The sequence below is a fragment of the Pelodiscus sinensis genome, chromosome 7 (assembly GCF_049634645.1).
Source record: "Pelodiscus sinensis isolate JC-2024 chromosome 7, ASM4963464v1, whole genome shotgun sequence".
Lineage (NCBI taxonomy): Eukaryota > Metazoa > Chordata > Testudines > Trionychidae > Pelodiscus > Pelodiscus sinensis.
This window is the reverse complement of record NC_134717.1, coordinates 37,103,714-37,126,551: the sequence shown is the minus strand read 5'-3', so window position 1 is coordinate 37,126,551 and position 22,838 is coordinate 37,103,714. Positions and strand designations below refer to the sequence as shown.

The 22,838-nt window shown below is 40.4% G+C and overlaps 1 protein-coding gene across 3 annotated transcripts in view; it reads right to left on the bottom strand.

Moving 5' to 3' along the window:
- The window catches only part of CSRNP3 (cysteine and serine rich nuclear protein 3), a 75,698-nt gene that overhangs the window by 45,484 nt on the left and 7,376 nt on the right, over positions 1 to 22,838 (bottom strand). For 2 of the 3 annotated variants that reach the window (XM_006124795.4, XM_006124796.4), the window contains exon 2: positions 5,189 to 5,359. In XM_006124795.4, coding sequence (XP_006124857.1) covers positions 5,189 to 5,336 — 148 coding nt within the window. In that variant the 5' untranslated portion in view covers positions 5,337 to 5,359. Of the gene's footprint in view, positions 1 to 5,188; positions 5,360 to 5,764; positions 5,882 to 22,838 lie in introns of all 3 variants that reach the window. The other variant, XM_075933521.1, reaches the window with a different exon arrangement.

Below are 22,838 nucleotides of genomic sequence, written 5' to 3'. Positions count from 1 at the left end.
CCATAAGCAATTATTTTGTCTGCTTATACCTACTGCCTGCTCTTTGTCAGACATTTCAAAACATAAAATGACCACACCATATGAGGAGTAGGCCAGTCCTTAGGCTCTACTGTCCTTAAGGGGGCTGACAGCTCTGTCACAGTTTTAAATACACATTTTCTATTATTCTGGTACCATTTTTGTGTGGAAATTCTGTTGTAAAATAGAGACATTGTCATAATTTTTGAAAAACTACAGGCAGGAACAAAAGTTTTATGATGCCTCAATAAATTACACAGGTATCTGGTTATTACTGTTAATTTTGACCAAGCGACGGGTTCCTGCTGATTGGCTGAAATTTTCTGAAGGTTACATTTCATAGGAGTTCTGTGCTACAATGGCTGGAGACAGTTGGGGTGGGGGATGGGAGAAGCAAGTACAAAACTGTATCTAATATAGACCCGAGGTTAGTAAAATGTAAAAGTAAAAGGTTTAACAGCTTATCTGCATGAAGTTGGGAACAGGATCATTGATCCAGAGTGAAGACTACTTACAAAAGAAGGGGGTTTCAGAGTTAGGTCCAAAAGTTGTAGGGGATATTAATGTTATTTCCAGTTTTACTTAATATCTTACTATTTTTATTGGCTAAAAATGTCTGATTTAATTCAATTTATAAATATGTAAAGAATAATAAAATCCCACAAACACTATTATTCTAAGTGTCATATTAAACATTTAGTATTTTCTTGTGTGTAAGTGTAGTGCCAACAGATGGAATCAAACTTGGGACCTCTGGAGCTTAGTGCATGCGTCTTTATTGCTTGAGCTGAAAACCAGCTGCCTCTCAGCTCAGGCTGTAAAGTAAACACATTCTCTCTCTCTGTAAACAGTCTAAGTACCACTACACGAGACAGTGTATCACACACAGAAGGTGCATGGGTTACATAAGCAATATGGTTTCCTCTGCCTCAGTGGATTCCAAATTTCCAGTTAGGGGAAAACTGGGGAATTTTTTTCTTGCTGGGAATTTCCCTTCATCCCTTGGTTTACTGCCCCTGTCTTGCCTGTGAAAGGGTTTCTCCTGGCCTCCCAGATCAGGAACAGGGAGAACCTTTTAGTCTCTCATAGCCCTTTGGGCATGGAGGTTGTAGGCCAGACACAGAGGTCAATCTCTCCCCTCTGGGAGGTGCTCTTCCCCAAAATGTCCAGAGTTAAGTAGGGCTCTTTACCCCATGAATTACTGCCCTGACCTGCTCCTCACCTCTTTCCTGATGTTCATCAGCATCTGCTTGGCTCTCCAGTAGCATACCTGCCTCCCACAGCACCTATTGCGCACCCTAAATGACCGAAGGGGAGGCTTTTAATGCGATCTGGCAAGCCATTGATTTGTTCAAGTGTCTTAATTAACCTGGAATAACCTCTTTGATTACCAAGGAAAAAAGGATGTTTATTTTGGGGCTACTGTACCTGCCTTCTACTGCTCTCCTGTATCCAGAGCCCCACAAAGTCACAGGACTTCCTTGTCAACTTCCTTGTCAACTTCCTCCTGGCTATGGCTAAGATGGCTATTTATAAATAAGGAAGCAGAGGTTGCTTGGGGGGAACCTGCAACTGTGGGGCCTATATCCATTCGTGTACCTGGGTAGAGTTCCTCTGGGCAGCGTTCGCCGACTCCCTCAATGCTTTCAGGGAGCAACGGGTGTTGTTCAGGGCTCTCTGCTTGATGTCCCATTCTGGTTCCCTTGTTTTGGTCCTTTGACCTTCAGACCTGCCCTTGCTTTTCTTTTTATTTGTCCCACATAATCAGTTGGTTTCCTGGGCTCAGTGGAACCTCTACATAGACTGGGGGAAGTCCCTTATATGTGGATGGGCTTATGCCTGCCCACCTCCCAGCTTCCAATAGGACCACTCTCCTGTATCTGTGGCCTCCCAAAGACATGGGACTACCTTGTTTTGCTCCTCCTAGCATTAGACAAAGTGGCCATTTATAAGACCACAAAGAGGAGATTGGCTGAGGGGGTCTTCCACAACTATGTGGCCTATTTCTGATCCTTCCTCACACATCTGACTAGAATTCCTATAGACGGCATCCACAAGCTCCTTTGACATGAGCAGGGTCAGGGGCCAGCAGCTTGGTGGGGGTAGGCAGCAGCGGGGCTGGCAGCCCAAGCAGGGGTGGGAGTGGAGCTGGGGCTGAGGGTCAGGAGCAAAGCTGGATGGGGTGCCAGAACTGATCTCCACTGGTCTGACGAACTCCTTCATTCGGGACTGGTTAGGTGTCTAGAGTGCTGGACCAAGAAGGTCTAACCTGTAGTATCTTTATGCTAAAATTAAATTAGAATTTAATTGGACAACAAGATAAATTTTAAAAAATCATTATGCCCACTATTTTTCCTGATCAATTTTGAGATAATTGGTATGAAAGAGAAAATGTGACTAAGCAGTTCTCACCTTTACAGTGGTAATAAGATTTATGAGTAGGTTGAAAACAGCACCAGGACAGCTCACTCCATTACTCAACCACATTTTGTTTTAAATATAACCAAATAGTTATATTTTTATAGTTGTAGTTATAATATAGTATACTCTTTCCTTTCAGTGAATTCCTGGATATCTGAAATATATTGTTGATGTAAGAGCACACCAGTGTTCCATGGAACCTAAAATATAACAAAGGTGTCTATATTTCTAATGAGCAAGTGGCTGAAAGTGAAAGCATGTGATGAGAGTTAACAGGATACTTTTCCTAAGTCTAATTTAGTCAGCTCGAACACATGTTCATATGAGATGAGTGATGGACATCAGCAGAAGTAAAATGGATGGAAGAAAACATAAAAACACTTGCACATTTTTGTCACCTGCCAGCATGAATGAGAATCTGCCAACATGAGCACTATCACCATAAAAGATGAATTATAATTCAGAGCTGCAAGAACTATTGCAAAGACAAAACCCATGTCACTTTGTCTCTACATATGCACAGAATGTGCATACCTCGTCTCTCCCACTATTTTTCTTCAGATTAGTTGCATAAAATACTTTTGACCTGCTCCGTGAATGATTACATTTTACCAAGTCTTGATAATCTCTTTTGATCAGTATACATAACCACTGACAGGACATAAGGAGCACACAACTGGAATTTTTTTCATTTTACTTATATAATTTCTTCCATATCATAAAGGAATCTATAAGCTATATTTTCTTTAAAAGGCAGGTACATTTCTACAGAAAGATGTGCCATATCACATGACCAATATACAATGGAGTTGTTTTTTTGAAAAAGCTAGGATACAATAGATACAATGGATTTTATTTCTGCATATGAGGCAAATCTAGATATTATGGATAGCCTTTACCAGGATAAAGTAATATATCTACACTTAAAAACAAAACAAAACAAAAAATTTCTCAGTAACTTGTAAGTTAGTTTTTCCTGCTAATTAATCAGAATAAAGATTTGATTAGACCTAGAAATGCTGCCTCTAAATCATGCAGTAAATTCCTATATTTCATTCCTTTATTCTGAAATGGTTCAGGCCATATTGTGCAAAAGGAATAATAAACACACTGACCTCACAGTTCAATATAGCAGTTTAGAATGTGTGTAAATTTAGAATTTCACATACTTTTCCTGTGTAAACTAGAAGGGAATAATGTACAAAACCTGAATAAATCAGAAGCTATGACTTATACTCATATAGGTAGCTCCATTTAAATTACGTAAACCAATTAAATAATTGACTTTTCCCCAGTGGGACTATTTATTCAAAGGAGTGTTGCAGAATCAGGCCTACAGTGTTTAAAACATTCAACTCAGTATTTTTAAAAAATACCCTCATTGCAGACAAGACCCCACTGCCAAAACAAATCTATTCTCACCAGATATTCTAACCACATAATCTGCTCATATTGCTAACCTTGTTGAAGCAAATATTTATCTTCACAAAATATTTGCTCGCTAAATAGAAGCAAATTCCTGTTTGGAGCAGGTAAGCTACTGTTATGACCAGTGGCTGCCAGGATCACCATCTGATCTGCAGCATATTTTAGTAAGCCCTTTAAAGTGTGACCATTCTGGTTGTAAAAGAAACTATTATACATGCTACATTAGAGACAATGATACTAAGAACTGTATTTCATGACACCGGCTCCACAGAATATGGCCCTTAAAAACTTGCAAATTTTATCCAAAACAAGATAGGATTTGCAGTAATTTCTGAAATTATCCCCCTGGGATACCAACTGTAAAATACATCTAAGTACAAATTGAACCTCTCTCTAATCTGGACTACAGATGTTGCTGGACCAGAAAGCCCCTCGACCAAAGAGCCTCAGTGACAGAGGTTTCCAGTGACTGGGAGTGGAACCAACCGATAGGGCGAGCAGGGCAGTAGAGCTTCCAGGGCCCTGAAACCTGCAGGGCAGCTGAGTCTACAGGGCAATAGAGTCTACAGATTTGGTGAGACCACCGGAGCTTATAGGGCAGCAGAGCCTGCAGAGAAGACAGGGCCACCAGAGCTGGCGGGGCAGCAGAGCTGACATAGCAGGTGGGGCCGGTGGGGCAGAAGAGCCCACGGGGCAGCAGGGATGTGGAGGTACAGGACCCTGTGTCTCAGAAGGAGAGCCCAGCTAGGAGACTAGTGCTTTCCCCCGTCCTGAGAGCCCAGAGGCCTGAACTCCCCAGTCTGGCAAACTCCTTAGTCCGGGACCAGTTAGGACCCAACGGTGATGGACCAGGGAAGTCCAACCTGTATTGCAAATCTGGAGGTTACTGACCTAAGCCAAATGTTATGTTTTAAGCAGCTTGACTCTATAATGCTTGCCTGCAGTTGCAGGGTACTGTATTCAACGACCCGAAAAGTTCCTTCCTATTTCTTATGTTCCTATATTGGTTAAAATCACACAAAAGTATTATACAGAGATATTAAAGTGAATGAAAAAAATGCCTGAGCCTACTTGGTGACTGTGAACTGGGGACCATCACAGTGATGTTGGGCAAGTCACTGTCTCCCTCTATGCCTAAGCTTTCCCATCTGCAAAACAGTAATAACAAAACTGGGCTCTTCTGTAAATTTTTAGAGAACTACTGAAAAGTGTTGTATAAGTGCTAGGAATTTATTAATTAATAATCATTATTATGCCATATGATATGGTAGTTCTTTTAGAGCAAAACAATGTTTCTTATATTCACAACTTTAGTACTTACGGGTAAAATGATTAGAAGTGGATGGATTGACACTATCGCCACTGTCAGCACTTTCACTGCTAGAAATGTCATCATCAGATTCTCGTACGGAGGAGCAGGGTGAAGAGCCATCAACTTCTTCAAATTTCCTCTTTAAAATTCCACTCATAGCTGCAATGCTGTCACATGTACCTATAACAGGAACAGGAGCAATGAAGCACTGAAACACTTAGCCACTGACCATGCAATCAAGGTCTACAATGTAATTTTTATGGAGATATTAATACACTAAATAGGCTATCACTTTTGTTCCTGAATGACATATTCGGATGCATTACGTGTATTATATAAAAAGAAAAAGAAACACAAAACCAAACCCTGTAGTAATCTGCTATCCATGAAGTGGTGTAACAGATTGCTTTGCATGATGAGAGGTATCTTTTGTTACAACAGTTCCCCCTTCATGGAAAGCACTAAAACCTAATTTGAAAAGAAGCAGTTCTCAGGCCAGCAGAGACACACAGAAGTGTGAAAAAAGCTCATTAAAGGCCTGATCCTGAGATAGTGAGCAAACTCAACTTCCAGTGATTTAAATACCTTTTAGGATTGGGCCTTGAGTTTCTCTTCAGAATTCCTCATGTTGACTGATGGAGTGGCCTTGACAGGCCTGGAGGGAGAGATTTCTGCTAGTCTCTCTCAGCAGAGAGAAATTCTCTATAGAAAAGGGTGATGGTATTTAAAAGGGAAAATACAGTATTTAGCACTCATTTTCTCAAAGTGGTCTACATAAATTAACTAATTAATCAATCCTCACATTTTCCTACTGTCTCTCACAGGAGCAATGATGATTATTTCCATTTTACAGGGAGGTTCAATGACTTTCCAAAGACTATGTAACAAATCAGCAGCTAAGTTAGGCTTAGAATTCAAAAATTTCTTGGCTCCCAGTCACTTAACCTAATCACTATGTCTTAATTTTCACAGGACATACCTCACCACATGATAAGAAAAGGGGGGAAGCCTAATATGTTCCAGTCTTGTGAGATTTTTTTTTTCTTTTCAGAAAACTAGGGTGTTTTTACAGATATTATAACATGAATCCTTGTAGGGGAAAGTCTGCCCTTTCTCCTGTATTGTACAGTGGGAGGTGTGAGAGGCAAGGATACCCAAAGTTTAGTCAGATGACATGTGCCCTTTGCTTACCAAAGAACTGGACTCTGCCATACAACTAGTCCTTTTTGAATAGAGCTTGTACATACAATATGAGGGCAAGCAGTTTTTCGGTTTATTCAAAATATTAAAGAAAAAAGCACAAATTGCTCGTTTAAAAGAAAGTAGCAAGGGCAAGACATCAGTACAGCATTTCAGCTGTGTAACCACTAAGGCCTTGATCCTACTACACTTGGGTAGACCCCTTACACCTGTACAGAACTCCACCAACTTCAATGGCACTCCACACAGTTGCAGTACATTGCAAAAATAGGGTCTATGAATCTGATTTCAGTGAAACAAGCGATGAGATAGAGTTAGACATGCTTCTATGCTCTGCCTCACTTCACTAAACCATACACGGTGCTCCAATATCTAGGCATAGCAGGTATGACTTATGGTCAGATTTTCACACAGTACCTCTGTCACCTTGCCCTTATAAGTGCAAATCAGAAACTACAGACATGGACATTATTTTATTTAAACAAGCTTTTTTGTTTTCTGCTTTATTAAATGGTAAGAATTAGGATTTGCTATAATGGACTGTTTGCATATTAAGGCCTGGTCTACACTACACTACAGTTAGGTCAACGTAAGCTGCCTTACATCAACCTAATAATGCATGTGCCTATACTATCAGGGCCCTTCCACCGACGTACCTCACCTGCTGCATTGACTTAATTATTCCACCTCCATAAGAGGCAGAGAGCTTAATTCAATGCTGTTAGGTCCACACTGAGGCGGTGTAGACACTACGTTTCTTACATCAACTTAACTGGCCTAAGGTTTACCACAAAGCTCCACTGTGACCCCTCTGATATATGTTTTCACCTCTGCTGCATAGCAGCTAGGTACACAGGAAAGGATCCTCACCTGTTAAACGACCAGGATCTTTTGAAACCATTTCCTTTTTTTTTGGCATGGAGTACTCACCTACTCAACCTATCATGACTGCTCTGCACTTCAAATGTACTCCTAAGCCAATGTACAAGGAAGAAGTGGATCTTTTAGGATTGTGGAGAGAAGAGGCTATGTAGGCACAGCTCCAATTCAACCACAGAAACAGAGACATTTACAAGCAGATTGTATTAATTCAAGTGGCATCACCACAGTACACAGCATGGCAGCATAAAGACCCAGCCTGTACTTGGAGGCTCGCAGGATCTGTTCCCTTGCCACCTCTGTTACCCTCAGAAGAGTGATATCAGCTACTATCACTTCAGGGAGCTGGTGGTAGTCTTCATTTCAGTTGGTTGGACTGCAAATAATACTGCTTGTGCAGATGGAGCCTGTGTTTCCCCTCCATCACCTCTGTTGTGATAAGCCCTTGCAGTAATGGCATCAAGACGGGCTCCAATAAATTCCAACTCCTAAGTGTGTTGGAACGTTGACTTTTGTTGGTTGATGAGGAGCCCTAGCATTTGCAGTGTTTCTATGGTGACTGTCGACATCTGGGAAACCTCTGCTGATGATTTGCCCTTTATGAGACAGTCGTCGAGATAAGGGAATATTATTACCCCTTTCCTTTGCAAATGAGCGGCAACTACTGCCAGTGTTTTGGTAAACACCCTGGAGGCGGTAGATAATCCGAACAGCAGGACTCAGTATTGGAAATGATCTGTGCCGATTGTAAAACAGAGAAATCTCCTGTGCACAGGATGAATGGTGACATGAAAGTAAGCATCCTGGAGGTCGAGGACAGCAAACCAGTTGCCTAGATCCAAGGAAGGTATTATGGACACTAGAGTTATCATCTTGAATCTTTGTTTTCTGACATATTTGTTTATTCTCCTGAGATCCAATATGGGTCTCCATCCTCCCATCTTCTTTTGTACTAGGAAATAATGAGAGTAAAATCCTCTCCCTCTGAACTCCTGTCGGACTCTTTCTACTGCACCTATGGATAGGAGATGGTTGACGGTGTATAGCAGGTTCTCATGAGAGGGGTCCCTGAAGAGAGACAGGGTTGGTGGAGTTGTGGGGGGGGATGGAGAGAAAAGAGATCATGTATCCATGCTATATTATTTCCAACACCCACTTGTCAGAGGTGATGGCGGCCCAGTGGTGATAGAATGGGTGCAGACAATGATGGAATAAGTGGGTAGGAGACTGGGATGGACAAATGTGTGTGACTGTTTGCATGCCCTCAACAGAGGAGTCAAACCTGCTGCTTGTTATTAGGCTGGCCCTGGGTACAGTTAGTTTGATTTTGATGCCTCTGAGGTCTCTGATGTGACAGGATTAGTCAAATGTGTTTTGAGGTTGATGCCACTGTTGTCAGTGTGGGCATAATCATATCTCCTTTGGAAGGGGGTGTATCGTCTCCTTTTATATGATGGGGTATACATCCCCAACGTACACAGTGTTGCTCTGGAGTCATTGCTGGAGTGGAGGATGGTGTCTGTCTTCTTTGTGAATAGTTTATCTTAATTGAAGGGTAAATCCTCTACTTTATTTTGTAAATCTTTAGGAACTCCTGCGGATTAGAGGTAAGATGCCCGTTTCATGACCACGGCTGTAGCTGTTGTTCTTGCTACCGTATCTACGATATCCATCGCTATCTGCAGACCAGCCCTAGTGGAGGCGTACCCTTCTTGTACGTCAGCCCTCAAAACAGATCTCTTGGACTCTGGGAGTGATTCCATAAGTGGTGTCAACTTGGTATAATTGTGGTACAAACTAAATAATTTGCTATGTGAAGGAGAAGTGTAGATGACATGTAAACCTTTCTGCAAAATAAATCAAGTCTTTTGACATCTTTGTCTAATGTGTAGTTCCGATACTGAGGTGTTTTCGCCCTTTGTTGTGCTGCATCTCCTACCAAGGAGTTGGGTTGAGGGTGAATGAATAAAAATTCAGACCTCTTTGGTGGCAAAAATACTTTTTATCTGCCCTCTTGTTGGTAGGTAAGGCGGCTGCAGGAGTTTGCCAGATCTTATCTGCAACTTCCAATATGGCTTCATCAAGCAGGATAGACAGCTTAGAAGACTGGGAAGTTTAGAGATTCTTAAAGAGGCAATGTTGTTTTTCTTTAATCTCTGACAACTGTAGCTCTTGACTAACCACCACCCTCTTGAACAACTCCTGAAATTGTTTTAAATCATCAGGGGGTGAGGCATCTCCCGGGATAACTGCTTCATCAGATGACGAAGAGGACTGATCAGTAGGAGATATATCAGGTGGCTGTGCTTCCACTGCAGTGGGCTGCTCTTGGGCAGTGTTGGAGGGAGGAGGATGAGGAGACACTGGGTTCTGTTCTAGAACCGAGGAAGGTGGAGCAGGGGAATGTTCAGGGGATGCACTCCCATATGTTGACCATGGGCGAAATCTGGATCTATAATGAGAGGAGTGTCTGCAAGGCGAACAATGTCTGTGTCGGTCATCATGGTGGTAATAATTACTATATGAGGGAGAACACCTGCATGTGTGAGGTCTTCTGTATTCCCTCCAGTAATTGGATCTTGGAGAAGGGGAGGGAGTATAAGATCTCCTTGGGGAAAGTGATGGAGAAGCACATCGTTTTTTAGCCTGTTAGGGCGTAGGAGAGGCTGATCAGTCAGGCCAAAGGGCCTTGTCAAATAAAATCATACGAAGCCTCATCTCTCTGTTGCGGCAGACTCGGGCCATTAACTTGCTGCAGTGGGGGCACTTTTGCGGCACATGAGCTTCCACCAAGAAGCGTATACAGGTAGAATGTCAGTCTGAGGCCGGCATGGCCTCCCGACACGCCTCATACTTTTTAAAACCCGGAGACCCAGGCTTTTTTTTTTTTTTGAATATGGAATATGAACTATATACAAAGGGATAAACTTGAGAGTATATTTACAATGGTAGGGGGGGAAAACTAGTAACTGGAATAGTAACATATAACTGCAATATTTTTTTAAGAACATGTTGAAAAACTAATTAAGAGGAAATATAAGGGAAGAATAAGAGGAAAGGGTAAGTAACTGGGACTCTCTCACAACATAACCCAAGGAGAAGCGGTTCACACTGTCTGCAGCCTGAGGCGGTTGAGAGGAACTAGCGGGAGCTGGATTGTGCATGTATACAAAAGGTCACGAGCACCGCGGGACACCTCTGTGCATGCACGATCTGGAAGGCTACTGCTGCAAAAAGTCTCCGATCTGCAGCACCGGGGCAAGCCCAACACCTACAGTGGAGCACCCACGGGGACATCACTTGAAAAAGGATAAGTAGTTTGGGGAGCACTAGGGACATATGATTAGGACATCTCCCATGTAATCCATCTCCCATGTAGTCAGTATATGATGCTGTAGTGGAAAACTGTGAAACTCTACCGACCATAACCTTACATAATGCACTTGGCTAACTAGGCAATGCCAGCTGATCCTAACAATCAGTTTTCACCTGAAGCATGAGACTGGTGTATCTCTTTTTTAGTATGCAGAGCCTGTCCCTTAAAAATCCAACTAAGCATTTGATTCAATAGCCTCCTAAGGCAACTAATTCTATATTACTTTACAAAAGAAAATATGACATTTCAATTACAGATGTCAAAGGTTAACTGGTAAGCATCACCTTTAGCAGGTGATGCTTCCTGGTTCTGGTTAACCAATATGGGCTAGATCAGCTCCTTGCCTGCTACAGGCAGCAGCTGCTCCATCCCCACAGGGCCCACCATAGACAGGGGCACTTAAACCTGGCCAGAACAGCCCCTGCCTGTGGTGGACCCAAGCACATTACAGGCAGGGGCTGCTCCAGCCTCGTCATGGCAGGCAGGGGAACTGCTCCAGCCCCGCCCACATTCCCTTTAATCAGCTAACTAGTTAAACATCACGTTTAACTGGTTAACCAATTAAACAGGATTCTACATCCCTACTTGCAATCTCAACTGAGCCTTCAAAGCCATTACAGAATCCACCTTTTGCCAATATTTTGCACAGTAACCATGATACAGCGAAAGCCCAAGACTTCCACTGAAGATGTACTACACATGAAAAATATACAGAATTGTTACATTATAAAACATAGGAATTTAGTTAATTCTTAACCAGTGGCACTCCACATAGAACCAATGAGAGTTTATCCATGACACCCTATCTGGCAGTTTTATTCAGAAACTATTATTTTCAAGGACTCAATATCTACTCCTCAAATAGCAAGCTACAATTCTCTCCCTTACAATAATCTAAACATAGTTGTGGAGAATTATTTACTTTTCTCCTATACTTTCTCTTAGAGTAAATGGGGTTACTCATGTTTTATTGAGGGTAGAATTTAGTCGTGGGTCAGAAAACAAGTTCCATCAAGGTTCTAATTCTGCTCCTATTTTTTTTACACAGTGGGACTCAGAAAAATTCTAATACAGTTTAATAGGAAGTCTGAAACAAAGCAAATATATTAAATAATAAGATATTTGTTGTAACAATTACAACAATCATTTTATATTTCTTTGTCTAGAACCCTGATTTTGTTTTGCTTCCATAAAAGTTAATTGAAATCCCTGATCAACTTGAAACAAATTTGTTATCCCTAACTTCTTTACTCAAGCCTTTGGAAGACTAGATTTGTATACAATATATATCATATAGACACCATATAATCATAATTAAATTTAAAATAATCAGTTGAAACTTTCCCTTGGAATAAAATATATATTTAAGCAAAGCCAGACTTAATTCAAAGAAATAGAGAATAAAAACATAGGTTAAAGGGCTGCACAGTGGTAGATCAATACATTAAAAGTGCTTTTCATATAAAACTTCAAAGTCTTGCAACTGTAAAGTTAAACAGAACAAGCATGGGAGGAAAATATTAAAGAGAAGGTCAGGAGAAAGAGAGACACAGAAGCAGGCTAAACATCAAACCGCGAGTAAAGATATACATTGCCATTGTCTCTGGAAGGAATCAATTATGCTACTCATCCTGGACTCTAAACATGCTTAACTAGAAAGGAAAACTTCCTCCTTTATTTTTTTTTCTTCATCCCTTTTCCCTCACATCACCCTCGCACACGTTGCACTCCACAGAAGTCACTTCATACCTGATGGCTAAATTCAAGAAGTTACGAATTCAAGTAGAGTGTTACTTCAGTGGCAAGGATTATTTGTACTCTGCCATTCACGTTGAAATTTACCACTCTGGGTGTCTGCTTCAAGCTGCTTTTAGTTTCATCTGAAGTGGTTCAACTATTTTCAATCAAAATCAGGAAAAAGGTTGGGTTGTTTTTTTGTTTGGTTGGTTTTTTGCAACAGTCACAAGCTGTTGAAGGCCAAGGACTGAGGCATGCCTCATCCCTAGGCTGAGTCCAATATGGGACTAACTACTTCTAATTTATCATAAAGAGACTTATTAACTGAACAACTTTAAACAACTATGCACAACAAATTCACTACTAGACTAAAGATGGGAAAGCTACTGGGCTACTGTAGCCTATAAAATATTTCTTATAGATTTACTATTGCCGTATGATTTCGATAATATGTATATTATTATAAGTTACAGTAGGTTTATATTAAAGTAGTCTGGAAATTTGGCTGTAATACAAAGGACTAACAGGCCACGTTCTGTATGTACAGCTAAGGCAAAGCTAGCATACACATGCCTGGGACCCTACACTCAGATAGCAAAATCAATGTGTGTATATTGGGACCCTTCACCTAGATAATGCAACCTTCAATGATATAGGGGATTCCAAGAATAACTGCAAATTTAGCAGGTACATCATTACTTAGAAAAACTCAAAATAACCAGTTAAGACCAGACTGAAAAACTGGGACAGAAATAACAAATGTGATAGATCCACAAAAGGCTCTTGGTAATGAACTGATGTATATGATAATAAGTTGAGATCAATAACATACTGACCTATAGAAAGAAAACACTTCATTAGTAAAGTGATGAAATACAAATAAGGAGTAAAGGAAACATCCCCTCCTGAATATGTATCAAATAGGGAGGTGAACGTGTACCCATATACATGGTTAATCGATCAGCCAGGGCTCATGGGTTAACGTACACACACCCTTGCCTCCCGCTGCTGCCTCTGTTTCAAGCCACCAGCCCACACAAACCAGACTTTGCCCCCCCTTCCCTTTTGCTGCTTCTGTGTTTGCAGTGAGCCAACTTAAAAGCCTCCCCAGCAACCATCTCCCCACACCTGCTGAAATTTTCAACGGTTACATGTTTACCTAAGTAAACTCATTTTAACATCCCTAATAACAATGTCAGCATAATATATTATAAAAGTGGCATCCCAGCCTAGCGGCAATAGGAGAAGATGATGTAGTCCTTTTGAGGTGTTAAAATGAAGGCCACTGGGAAGGTGGGGAAGGTGATGGTAGTGAGGAAGATGATTAATACTTAACGTTGGTCTAGAAGGAATGGTGTGAGTATATTGAAATACAGATATACATTACCTATCATGTGAAGTTGGAATGTTTGTGACTATGCTAAATGTATTAAACTATATTTCTATATTTACAAGAGTTCCTATAGTCTGAGTGTTGCCACTGTACACATCAGGGTTCCCAACCATAGAATAATTTAAACACTGATCCTGATCCTGGAACAAAGGAACTGTCAACCCTAAACTAACTGAAAGTTCATAAGCAATCAAAGATCATGCAACAAGACATTCCTTCGCCATCACTGGCAGTAAGAAGGAACTATGGGAGAGGGAATTGGCAGTGTGCTTTATACCGACACATGCATATGCCACTTCAGAGGGTGCCAGAGCTACTCCCCTATGGATACCAGTAAAGAAAAAACTTCTGGCAGCAGCGCATGTGGCGAGAACACACACCTACAATGAAACGGTCATGACCAAGCACTTGAAGAACAGTATCTCCTGTGCTTTCAGTGCTCCCACTACTGACATCTGAGAAGAGAGGAAGAGAAGGATGTGGCCTGACTCAAATGCAGAGGAGCAAGACACAGGGGCAGGAAATGGGGAAAAATGTAAGCAGTGAGAAGACAAGAAGAGGAGTGATTAAGAGGAGGATTGGGGAGAAGGGACAAGCATAGAGGGAAATAGAAGATGGGAACAGTATAGTAACAGGATATGAGACTGGAAAAAATGGAATGACAACAAGAGTCAGGGAAAAAGGAACAAAAGTAAAGGCTGAATGGCCAGAGATGGCAGGAGTCAGTATGTAAGAGAGAGGGATTGAGGACAAAAACAGGAGGGGGAGATAGATAGTGTGAGGAGGACAAGGGTGGGAGCTGAAGAGAAGGAAATTGGAACAAAAGGAGATGAGGAGCCTTAATGGTTTATGATACTTGGAATTACTCCTCTACAGTTCCTGGTATTCAACACAGGAGTCATGTGTCTCAACATTCACTGTTTGACAAATAGGCATGAAACTCACTGGCAAAGTACATCTTCACCCTTCTATGGGGCAGACCCACATTGAAAGTAAACTGGAAATTGTGTAGTGAACGCAGCAGGGATTTGGAGTGAGATAAAGAACGGTCTTGTGGTTAAGGCAGTTTAATGTCATCCTGAAGAACTTGATTCTACCCTTCCCCATACAGAGGTCCCATGTGATGATGAACAAGTCAACTCTTTTGATAACATATCTTAATTGCTGCATTATGCCTATGTATAAGCCCCTCCTCATTTGGGGCTGTTGTGCAATGTGCTGTTAAAATGCACGCATCATAAAAATGTCGAGGAATACATTAATATTTCTGCATTCTGTGCAGGGTTTGGTTGGTGTGCCATAAATAATATGTGAAATTACAGATTGAAAGCTGAAGATAAAGAGAAATATGGAATAAGAATAATTCAATGAGCACCATCCTTCAAATGAGGCAGGTGGAAAAAATAGCATGTGATCATGTAAATAAAGACAGTACCATGATTCTCAGACACAAAGGAACTGAATTTTCATCGGCCACCTTAATTCTGGCATTTCTCAACTTCTGAAAGCTTTCCTTTGCAACTTTAATACTCTTTAAATATAAATTTTTGGTTGTAGTATTATCAAATTTCACTAAGTAATATATATGTTAAATGAATATATAAAGTCCTTTACTAGATTTTGCTCTGCAACTTGAAACCTATGTACGTTGTAAATGGGCTTTCATGTTCTATGTATTATACCTTTAAATTCCTAAAAAATGTCTTTTTTTAATAGACCGGCAGTGGGAAAAATTTGGCCCACCAAGGGAGCTGAACTGGCCCTCGGAGGTCCTGCTGCTCCCCCCACCCACAAGTCAATCAGGACCTAGGGACGGAGGAGCACACGGTGCTTAGAGTCAACCCTGGCAGTTGACTCTAAGAGCCATGCACCAGAGGGACAAGGAGTGACAGACTTTGCACACACCCCACCTCCAGGGCAATCAGGGCATGGGAGCAAGGGGGGGCATGCACAGTCTCCTCCTACTCTGCAAGGGGCTTGGCACTTAGTCAACCACCAGCTGCTGTTCAGCTGGCAGGTAACTATGCGCAGTGCTCACTTGCAGGGCATGGGCAGACTCCATGTGCTCCTCCCACCCTTAGGCCCTGACTGATCTGGGGACAGGGAGGAAAGCGCACAAAATCTCCTCCCACCGCCAGGGGCATGGGCATCTAGAGGGAACCGCCAGCTGTTCAGAACTGATAGTTCTGATAGCTGATAGTTCTCTCTGGGGTGGGGCAAAGATTTCACACGCTCCCCCACCCACAGACCAATCCTGGCCCTGGCCCTTCCACCTGAGGCCCCACCCCTTTCAGGGTGACCCAGGGCCACTTCTAAAATTTCTGAAGCAGCCCCCGGTCAAAAATTATTGCCCACCCCTGGAATAGATAGTAGCCATTATGCACTCAGTGCTGCTACAATCTGTTAAAGATAATACACACAATATGGTCTCTTATGAAACTTCTGTTTGTTCTTTATTTTCCTTACTTCAAAACACTATATACTTTTAAGTGATAATGTGGCTTTTGCTCTTTGTGTTTTGAAATAAGGGCAATGAAGTTAGAGCAGTGATGGGCAACCTTGGCTCTCTTTCATCTCAGTGGGCCACAAGATTATTGTAACCAAGACAGCCTCCTAGAAGGAGTACAGGATCTTTCGAAATGGGGCATTTCTGTCAAAAATGCCCCTGTCTAAACTGCCGGGTTTTTTTCAAAAAAGCCCCGTTTTGAAAAAAAAGCGGCCATTATGCAAATATCGATGTGCCTAATCTACATCCCTTTATCGAAAAAGGGATGTAGTTTAGACTACACATGCACTTGCTTCATGTGCTCTTGCTTAATGTGCATGTCACTTTAGTAATACTGGCAGGAAAAAAAATACACAGAAACTGGAAACTGATTTAGAGTGTGTTTTTAAACAAAGGAAAATGTCAATTTCCTCTTAAATATTAAAACCTTTTAGCATTTGTATATTTGTAAAATTAGCAGACAGACAAGAATGCTGATAGTTCTCTAATATATTGGGCAGATGTGTACACATTTTTGAGACAGTGGTCACTTTTTGTTTAGTAACTATTACGAGTGCAGGGCTGTCTTGAACAATATTCTACTGTGAAATAAGGGTTAGCTACCAAAAATGGAAGAGATGAAATTGTGGTTCAGAGATATATTATGGATTATTCCTTAGCAGAATTATTTGAGGAATGATATCTAAAAAGAAATACTTTTAGGTTCCCTATACATAAATATAAAATCATCATTAGGAGTCTGATTTTGAATAAGTCCAGACTACTCAGCACCTGGCAAAATTGAGGTCTGAGTCAAACTATGACCTGCTAGAAGACTGTTTCCTTTCAGGATTTTGAACTACATTGCCTCTGAAATGCTAATGTAATCATATTAAATGAAAAGCATGATTTTGTGAACAGAACCAACTGGAGCTATGTAGGCACACATAATTCTATCAGTAGAGAAGTATTGCTATTTATTTCTGAATCTGAGAAAAGTTATTTTTCCATCTAGAGCTTAACATGTTAAATAACGATTAGTAAAAAGATATTTTATGAATGGGGTTAGTTTGTCCTCAGAGGATGTATTCCAATCCAAAATTATCAAGAATCGTGATTCCAAACCCCCAAAAATCATGAATAGTTTTAAAATAACATGTTTTTAATTAATACATTAATTTAACAAATATTTGTATTTCCACTCTGGGTTTTTTCAGCCTTTATGGTACACTTACTTCACATGTTTAAACTTTTCTCTGCAACCACAAAGGCTGAAAACTTATTTTTTAAAATGAAGGCTCTGGTTTTCATGCAATAGCATAACTGCATCAACTAGGGCTTTAAGTAAAAGACTAAAAATCACAATAGTTAACAAAACTGGATTTATTTGAAATTATTACCAAAAAGAAGGTTCCCCTTGTGTATTAAACATAAGATATTAATAACTCTTTTCGGTATACAAAAAATAAACAGCACAATTTAAGCTTCAAATAAAATAAATATTTTAGCAGTTACATTAAGATTTCAAATTGTACCATAATAAATTGTTATATTTAGTGACTACAGCCTCTAGAGTTGATGTGTGCTAGGGGACTCAAAGATTATTGAGATGACCCTCACGCTCCGGGGCTAAAATCTGGTGTGTGCATCTGTTGTAATATCCCATGACTGTGAGAAGTTGCCATACAGCAGGGCTACTCAACATGCAGCCCGCGGCCTTCATGCAGCCTGCAGCCCGTGGTGCAGTTTGGGTTTAAGTGGGGCTCAACACGCAGCATGAGGGTGGGAGCCAAAACAAAAAAGTACTCAATATAATTTCTCTTGATATGCATTTTAGTAGTTAAATTCCTGGATTGTCATTGCTTATTAAAAGTGTTGTCATATGGTAGAAAACGGGTAAATATTGCATTTTATTAATATCAGCAGAACTAACTTAAATGGGGCCTGTGTGTTGTGCAGTCTTGCCTTAATCTTTGTATTCATGTCGGTCAGTGTGAAAGAAGTTTTTTGCATATATTTGCATATATATATACGCAACCACACTTAAGTTGTGGCCCTCAGCATGTGAGTATCATTGTTGCCCCCAGGGCTTCCAAAGTTGAATAGCCCTGATATATAGAAAAGAAAGTGGGGGGAGAGGCGGTAAAATGCATAATGATAACCCAAAGTGAAAGTGTGGAAATTCAGTGTTTTGCTTACACATACTTTGATCCTGTCCTTAATTGTCTGACTGTTTCTGCTACAAGAGAGATGTATGCATAAATGATACCATGAAAATACAAATTTGTTAATAATAATATTCCAAAATATTTTGCTATAAATCAATGGTCTCTTTGTGATTCTGATTAAAACTAGGGCTGTCAATTAGGGTACATCCACACTGCAACACTACTTCAAGATACTGGAGTATCCCAAAATAGTTATCCCACATCTTTACAGCAGGCCCATTATTTCGGGTTCACTATTCCGATGTCCCTGTAAACCTCATTCTACGAGGAGTAAGGGATGTTTCAGAATAGCGCTTTATTTTGATATTTGCAAAAAGGGAAGGATTGTCTGATGTCCATGTGGAGAGTTGGAGACCAGGTTGAGATAGATTTAGAAGTAAATCCAAACTGTTTTAAATTTTAATGTTGGGCAGATCCTCCTTGTTGCAATAAAGAGCAAAATCTTACATTTGTAGCTCAAATGAGTTGGCAGATTGAAAATAAAAATGTCTTACAAACCATTTCACTTTGTTTAAAAACTCAAAGCTGAAAAACCTTTTCAGAGAGAGCTTACAGAGGAGGCTCAGTTTGAATAAGTGTGCACATTCACCCAATTCCTTAAAGACAGAGATTTCACCAGAGCATGAATAGAAACTAAACAGCTAATTCATTCCCTTACTTAGCTGGCCGACTTATAACTAACTACCTTATGACTGTCCAACTTCATCTTATTCAGAGGACTCTGCTGAGACAAAATAAATTATCTACACCATGCCATGATAATAGCTGGAATTCACAGACAGGCAAAGTAAGAAAAACGGTGCTTGAGAACTTAAAAATTTGATGTAATGATATTTACTTTGCTTTGACTTGTGATGTTGAGAATTTGTTTGTTAATGGTTATAAAATGTTAACATTTTAAAATCTTAATCTTTGCTGTCATTCAATAATTGTCTGACTACTTCTTCTGTCTGACCTCCTCCATCCATAATTTTCCCACAACTGAGAAAATTTAAAATAATAAAAAAATTAAATGCTTAAACACTTAATTTTGTGCAAATGTCAATTTAAATATATATATATATTAAATAATACAGTTATCAGCATTATTTTAACCATATATATATATATATATATATATAGTTAAAATAATGCTGATATCTGTTGGAATTATAAAAAGAATTCTACCTCACCTAGCTATAGAAGCTGTACTTTTAAGTCTCTCTTTATATATGTCCTTTATATTTATTTTCTGTATTTTTTCTCTCAAATTCCCATGTCAGTTTTACCTTTAAAGGACTTAACTTTTATGATGCATGTTAGACAGTCTGCAATTTACATATTCCATTTTGCTTTTACGCAGAATGATCTATGACAAGAAATGTGATTCCCATACATGAGTAAATGTGTTTGAGAGAGGATGTGATGATAAGCAGTTGAAGCCACTTAACCAAAAGCCATAAAGTTAAACCCTGGGCTGAATTGGAAGTTAATAACCAGCAGGAGCTCCACAATAACTCTGACAACACAAAAGAGCACATGAATGGAATTTCTGTGAGAACTTTAATTTCCCAATCGGTCAGGATATTCCCTCCCTTCAAGGAAATAATTTTGAAAATTAGAGAGATCAGTTGTCAAACCTCACATTGGAAAAGATATCACTACTTTTGTCATTTGCACTACTGAAGTTTACTGCTTTGACTTTATTTTATTATAGTCCATGACCTTTTCCCTTCCCACCATGACTTTCAAGTAACTGTTCCTCGGGAATCTGCCAGGACTGAAATTTGTCTGTGGTTATGAAAAGTAAAAATCATAATTATTTCTATTTTTTCTTTACTTATTTACAAATCAAATTTGCTAAGAAGTGTTATCTCACAGCCAAAGAAACTGCAAATGTTTGCAATCAGTCAAAATAGATTTTTTAAAAAAATATTTATGTTCTATTAAAAAATTAGACACCACTATTTCTAAAAAGGAAATTAATCTAAAATGTCTAAAATCACAGAACCAAAATAAGATATGTATGCTTTGAAAACTGCCTCTCCTATTAAAGGAATAATCTCCTCCCATAGGGAAACCCACAGGTAGGCCAGCCAGAACCCACAGAGCTTTCAAGAATTAAATATCCCTCACATGGGAGAGCTGTTTGGGCTATAGAGCAGGTAGTATGTACAGGCTCCCAGTCCCATGGATCCTAGGGACCTGCTCATAAATAAATCCTCAGGCCCATTCTGAACTAGGCAGCAATATGGTATTCCGTTTTAAGCATTTCCGGAAATTCATGCCAGTGTAGACATAGCCAGGTAGTACATTAAAAAGTCACAACTTTCAATCAGATTTCCACAGTCAATACTGTGGAGCTAGCACTCCCTATTTTAACACCAACCAATAAGGATGATTCATGCCCTAGCTTCTCCACTTCTGGAAAGAGAGTACAATCCAGCTCCAAATTAAGTCAAGAAACCCAATTAAAATTTTTCTGAAACTGTGTGTAAAGCTTAGCTAAATAAGTTGAATATATTTTGATGGGTACACTTTAAGGTGCCCTCTTACATTTTGGGCATATTTCATCACAATCTGATGCTGAAACTGATTTCTTTGTCTTTTTTTCCCCACTGTTTACTTGTGTAAAACTTATATGAAGTGATAGGGGAGAAGCAGAAGTATGGGAATTACAATTTTCCTTGGGGATAAGGGTGGTGGCAAGAGGTAAAAGGAAGAATATACATGCAAGTTTAGAGTAGGAAACAGGGATGTTAAATGTCGGTTAATTGAACAGTCAATTAACCTCATGAATTCTTATCGGTTACTCGCGTATTCTATAGTCCCTGGGAGTCGGGCCAGCCCCACTCCTGAAAAGGCCCTACCACTCCGCTCTGCTGCATTAGTGGGGTGCCAGGCAGAAACTGGTCCGTGAGGGGAGCTAGTTAAAAAACCAGATCCCGTGGTGGACCAGCTGTCTGTCACTCCATGCTGCTGCCTCTGATACAGAGGCAGCAGCATAGGGTAGCAGCAGCCCCTATCTCGGGTGGGTCTGAGCTTCCAGATCCAATGTGAGCCAGAACTGAGCTGGGATGCCTGCCTTCCTGGCTCTTAATACACTTTAAATGAAGAGTCACAGTGGCGTAGGTCCTGGACCCAGCGCAAGCCAAGACTGAGCCGGACTGCTGGACAGCCTGCTAAAAAAATGTACTGGCAATCAGCGGGGGAGGGGGAAAATGCATGCAGTCTACAGCATTAACTGGTAAGCTTACGTTTTTCAGTTAATCGACTACACTATTATATCCCTAGTAGAAATCAGTGGCTATTTTCCAAAGGATTTTTTTTTTAAATAATACAGCTATGTTAGCGGAAGCATGACCCTAAGTGCATCCCAAGTGCCAAAAGGTAAGGTAGTGAGTTTCAGCTGGCTTGACTATTTCAGAGTATCCTAATTCACTTCTGTTATAATCTGTATCTGGAAAAGACAAGACTTAGGGTATGTCTACACTTGCCCCCTACTTTGAAGTAGGGAGGCAAATGAAGCATACCAAAGTTGCAAATCAAGCCCGGGATTTAAATATCCTGCGCTTGATTTGCATGTCCCCAGCCGACCGCCATTTTAGAAATTCACTAGCCCGGAGTAACTGCCCGCATCTACATGCGGCAGTGAAACGGGAGTCTGATATAAAGCCCCTAATTCGAATTAGCTGGTAAACCTCATTGCAGGAGGAATACCAGCTAATTCGAGTTAGGGCTTTAAATCGGACTCCCGTTTCACTGCCGTGTGAAGACGCGGGCAGTTACTCCAGGCTAGTGAATTTCTAAAATGGCGACCGGCCGGGAACATGCAAATCAAGCGCAGGATATTTAAATCCCGGGCTTGATTTGCAACTTCAGTATGCTTCATTTGCCTCCCTACTTCAAAGTAGGGGGCAAGTGTAGACATACCCTAAGGGATATATGAGAGAGGTCCATAAAATCATGAAATAGTGTGGTGAAAGTAAATAAGGAAGTGTTATTTACCTCACCACATAACACATGAACCAGAGGTCACCTAATGAAATTAATAGGCAACAAGTTTAAAACTAACATAAGGCAGTACATCTTCACACAACATACATGTGTACCTGCAGAGCTCCTTGCCAAGAAATTCTGTAAAGGCCAAAAGTATGACTGGGCTCAAATAAGAATTAGATAAATTCATGGCTATTAGCAAAGATAGTCAGGGATGCAACATTGTGTTCTGGGTGTCTGTAAAAGCTGGCACTGGGCAACAAGGGATGGATCACTTGAGAAATGTATCCTGTTCTGTTCACTCCAATGAAGCCTCTGGCACCCGGTATTGATCTGACTCAGTATGGCTGTTTTTTTATCTTTGAACCAGACAAATCTGGGGA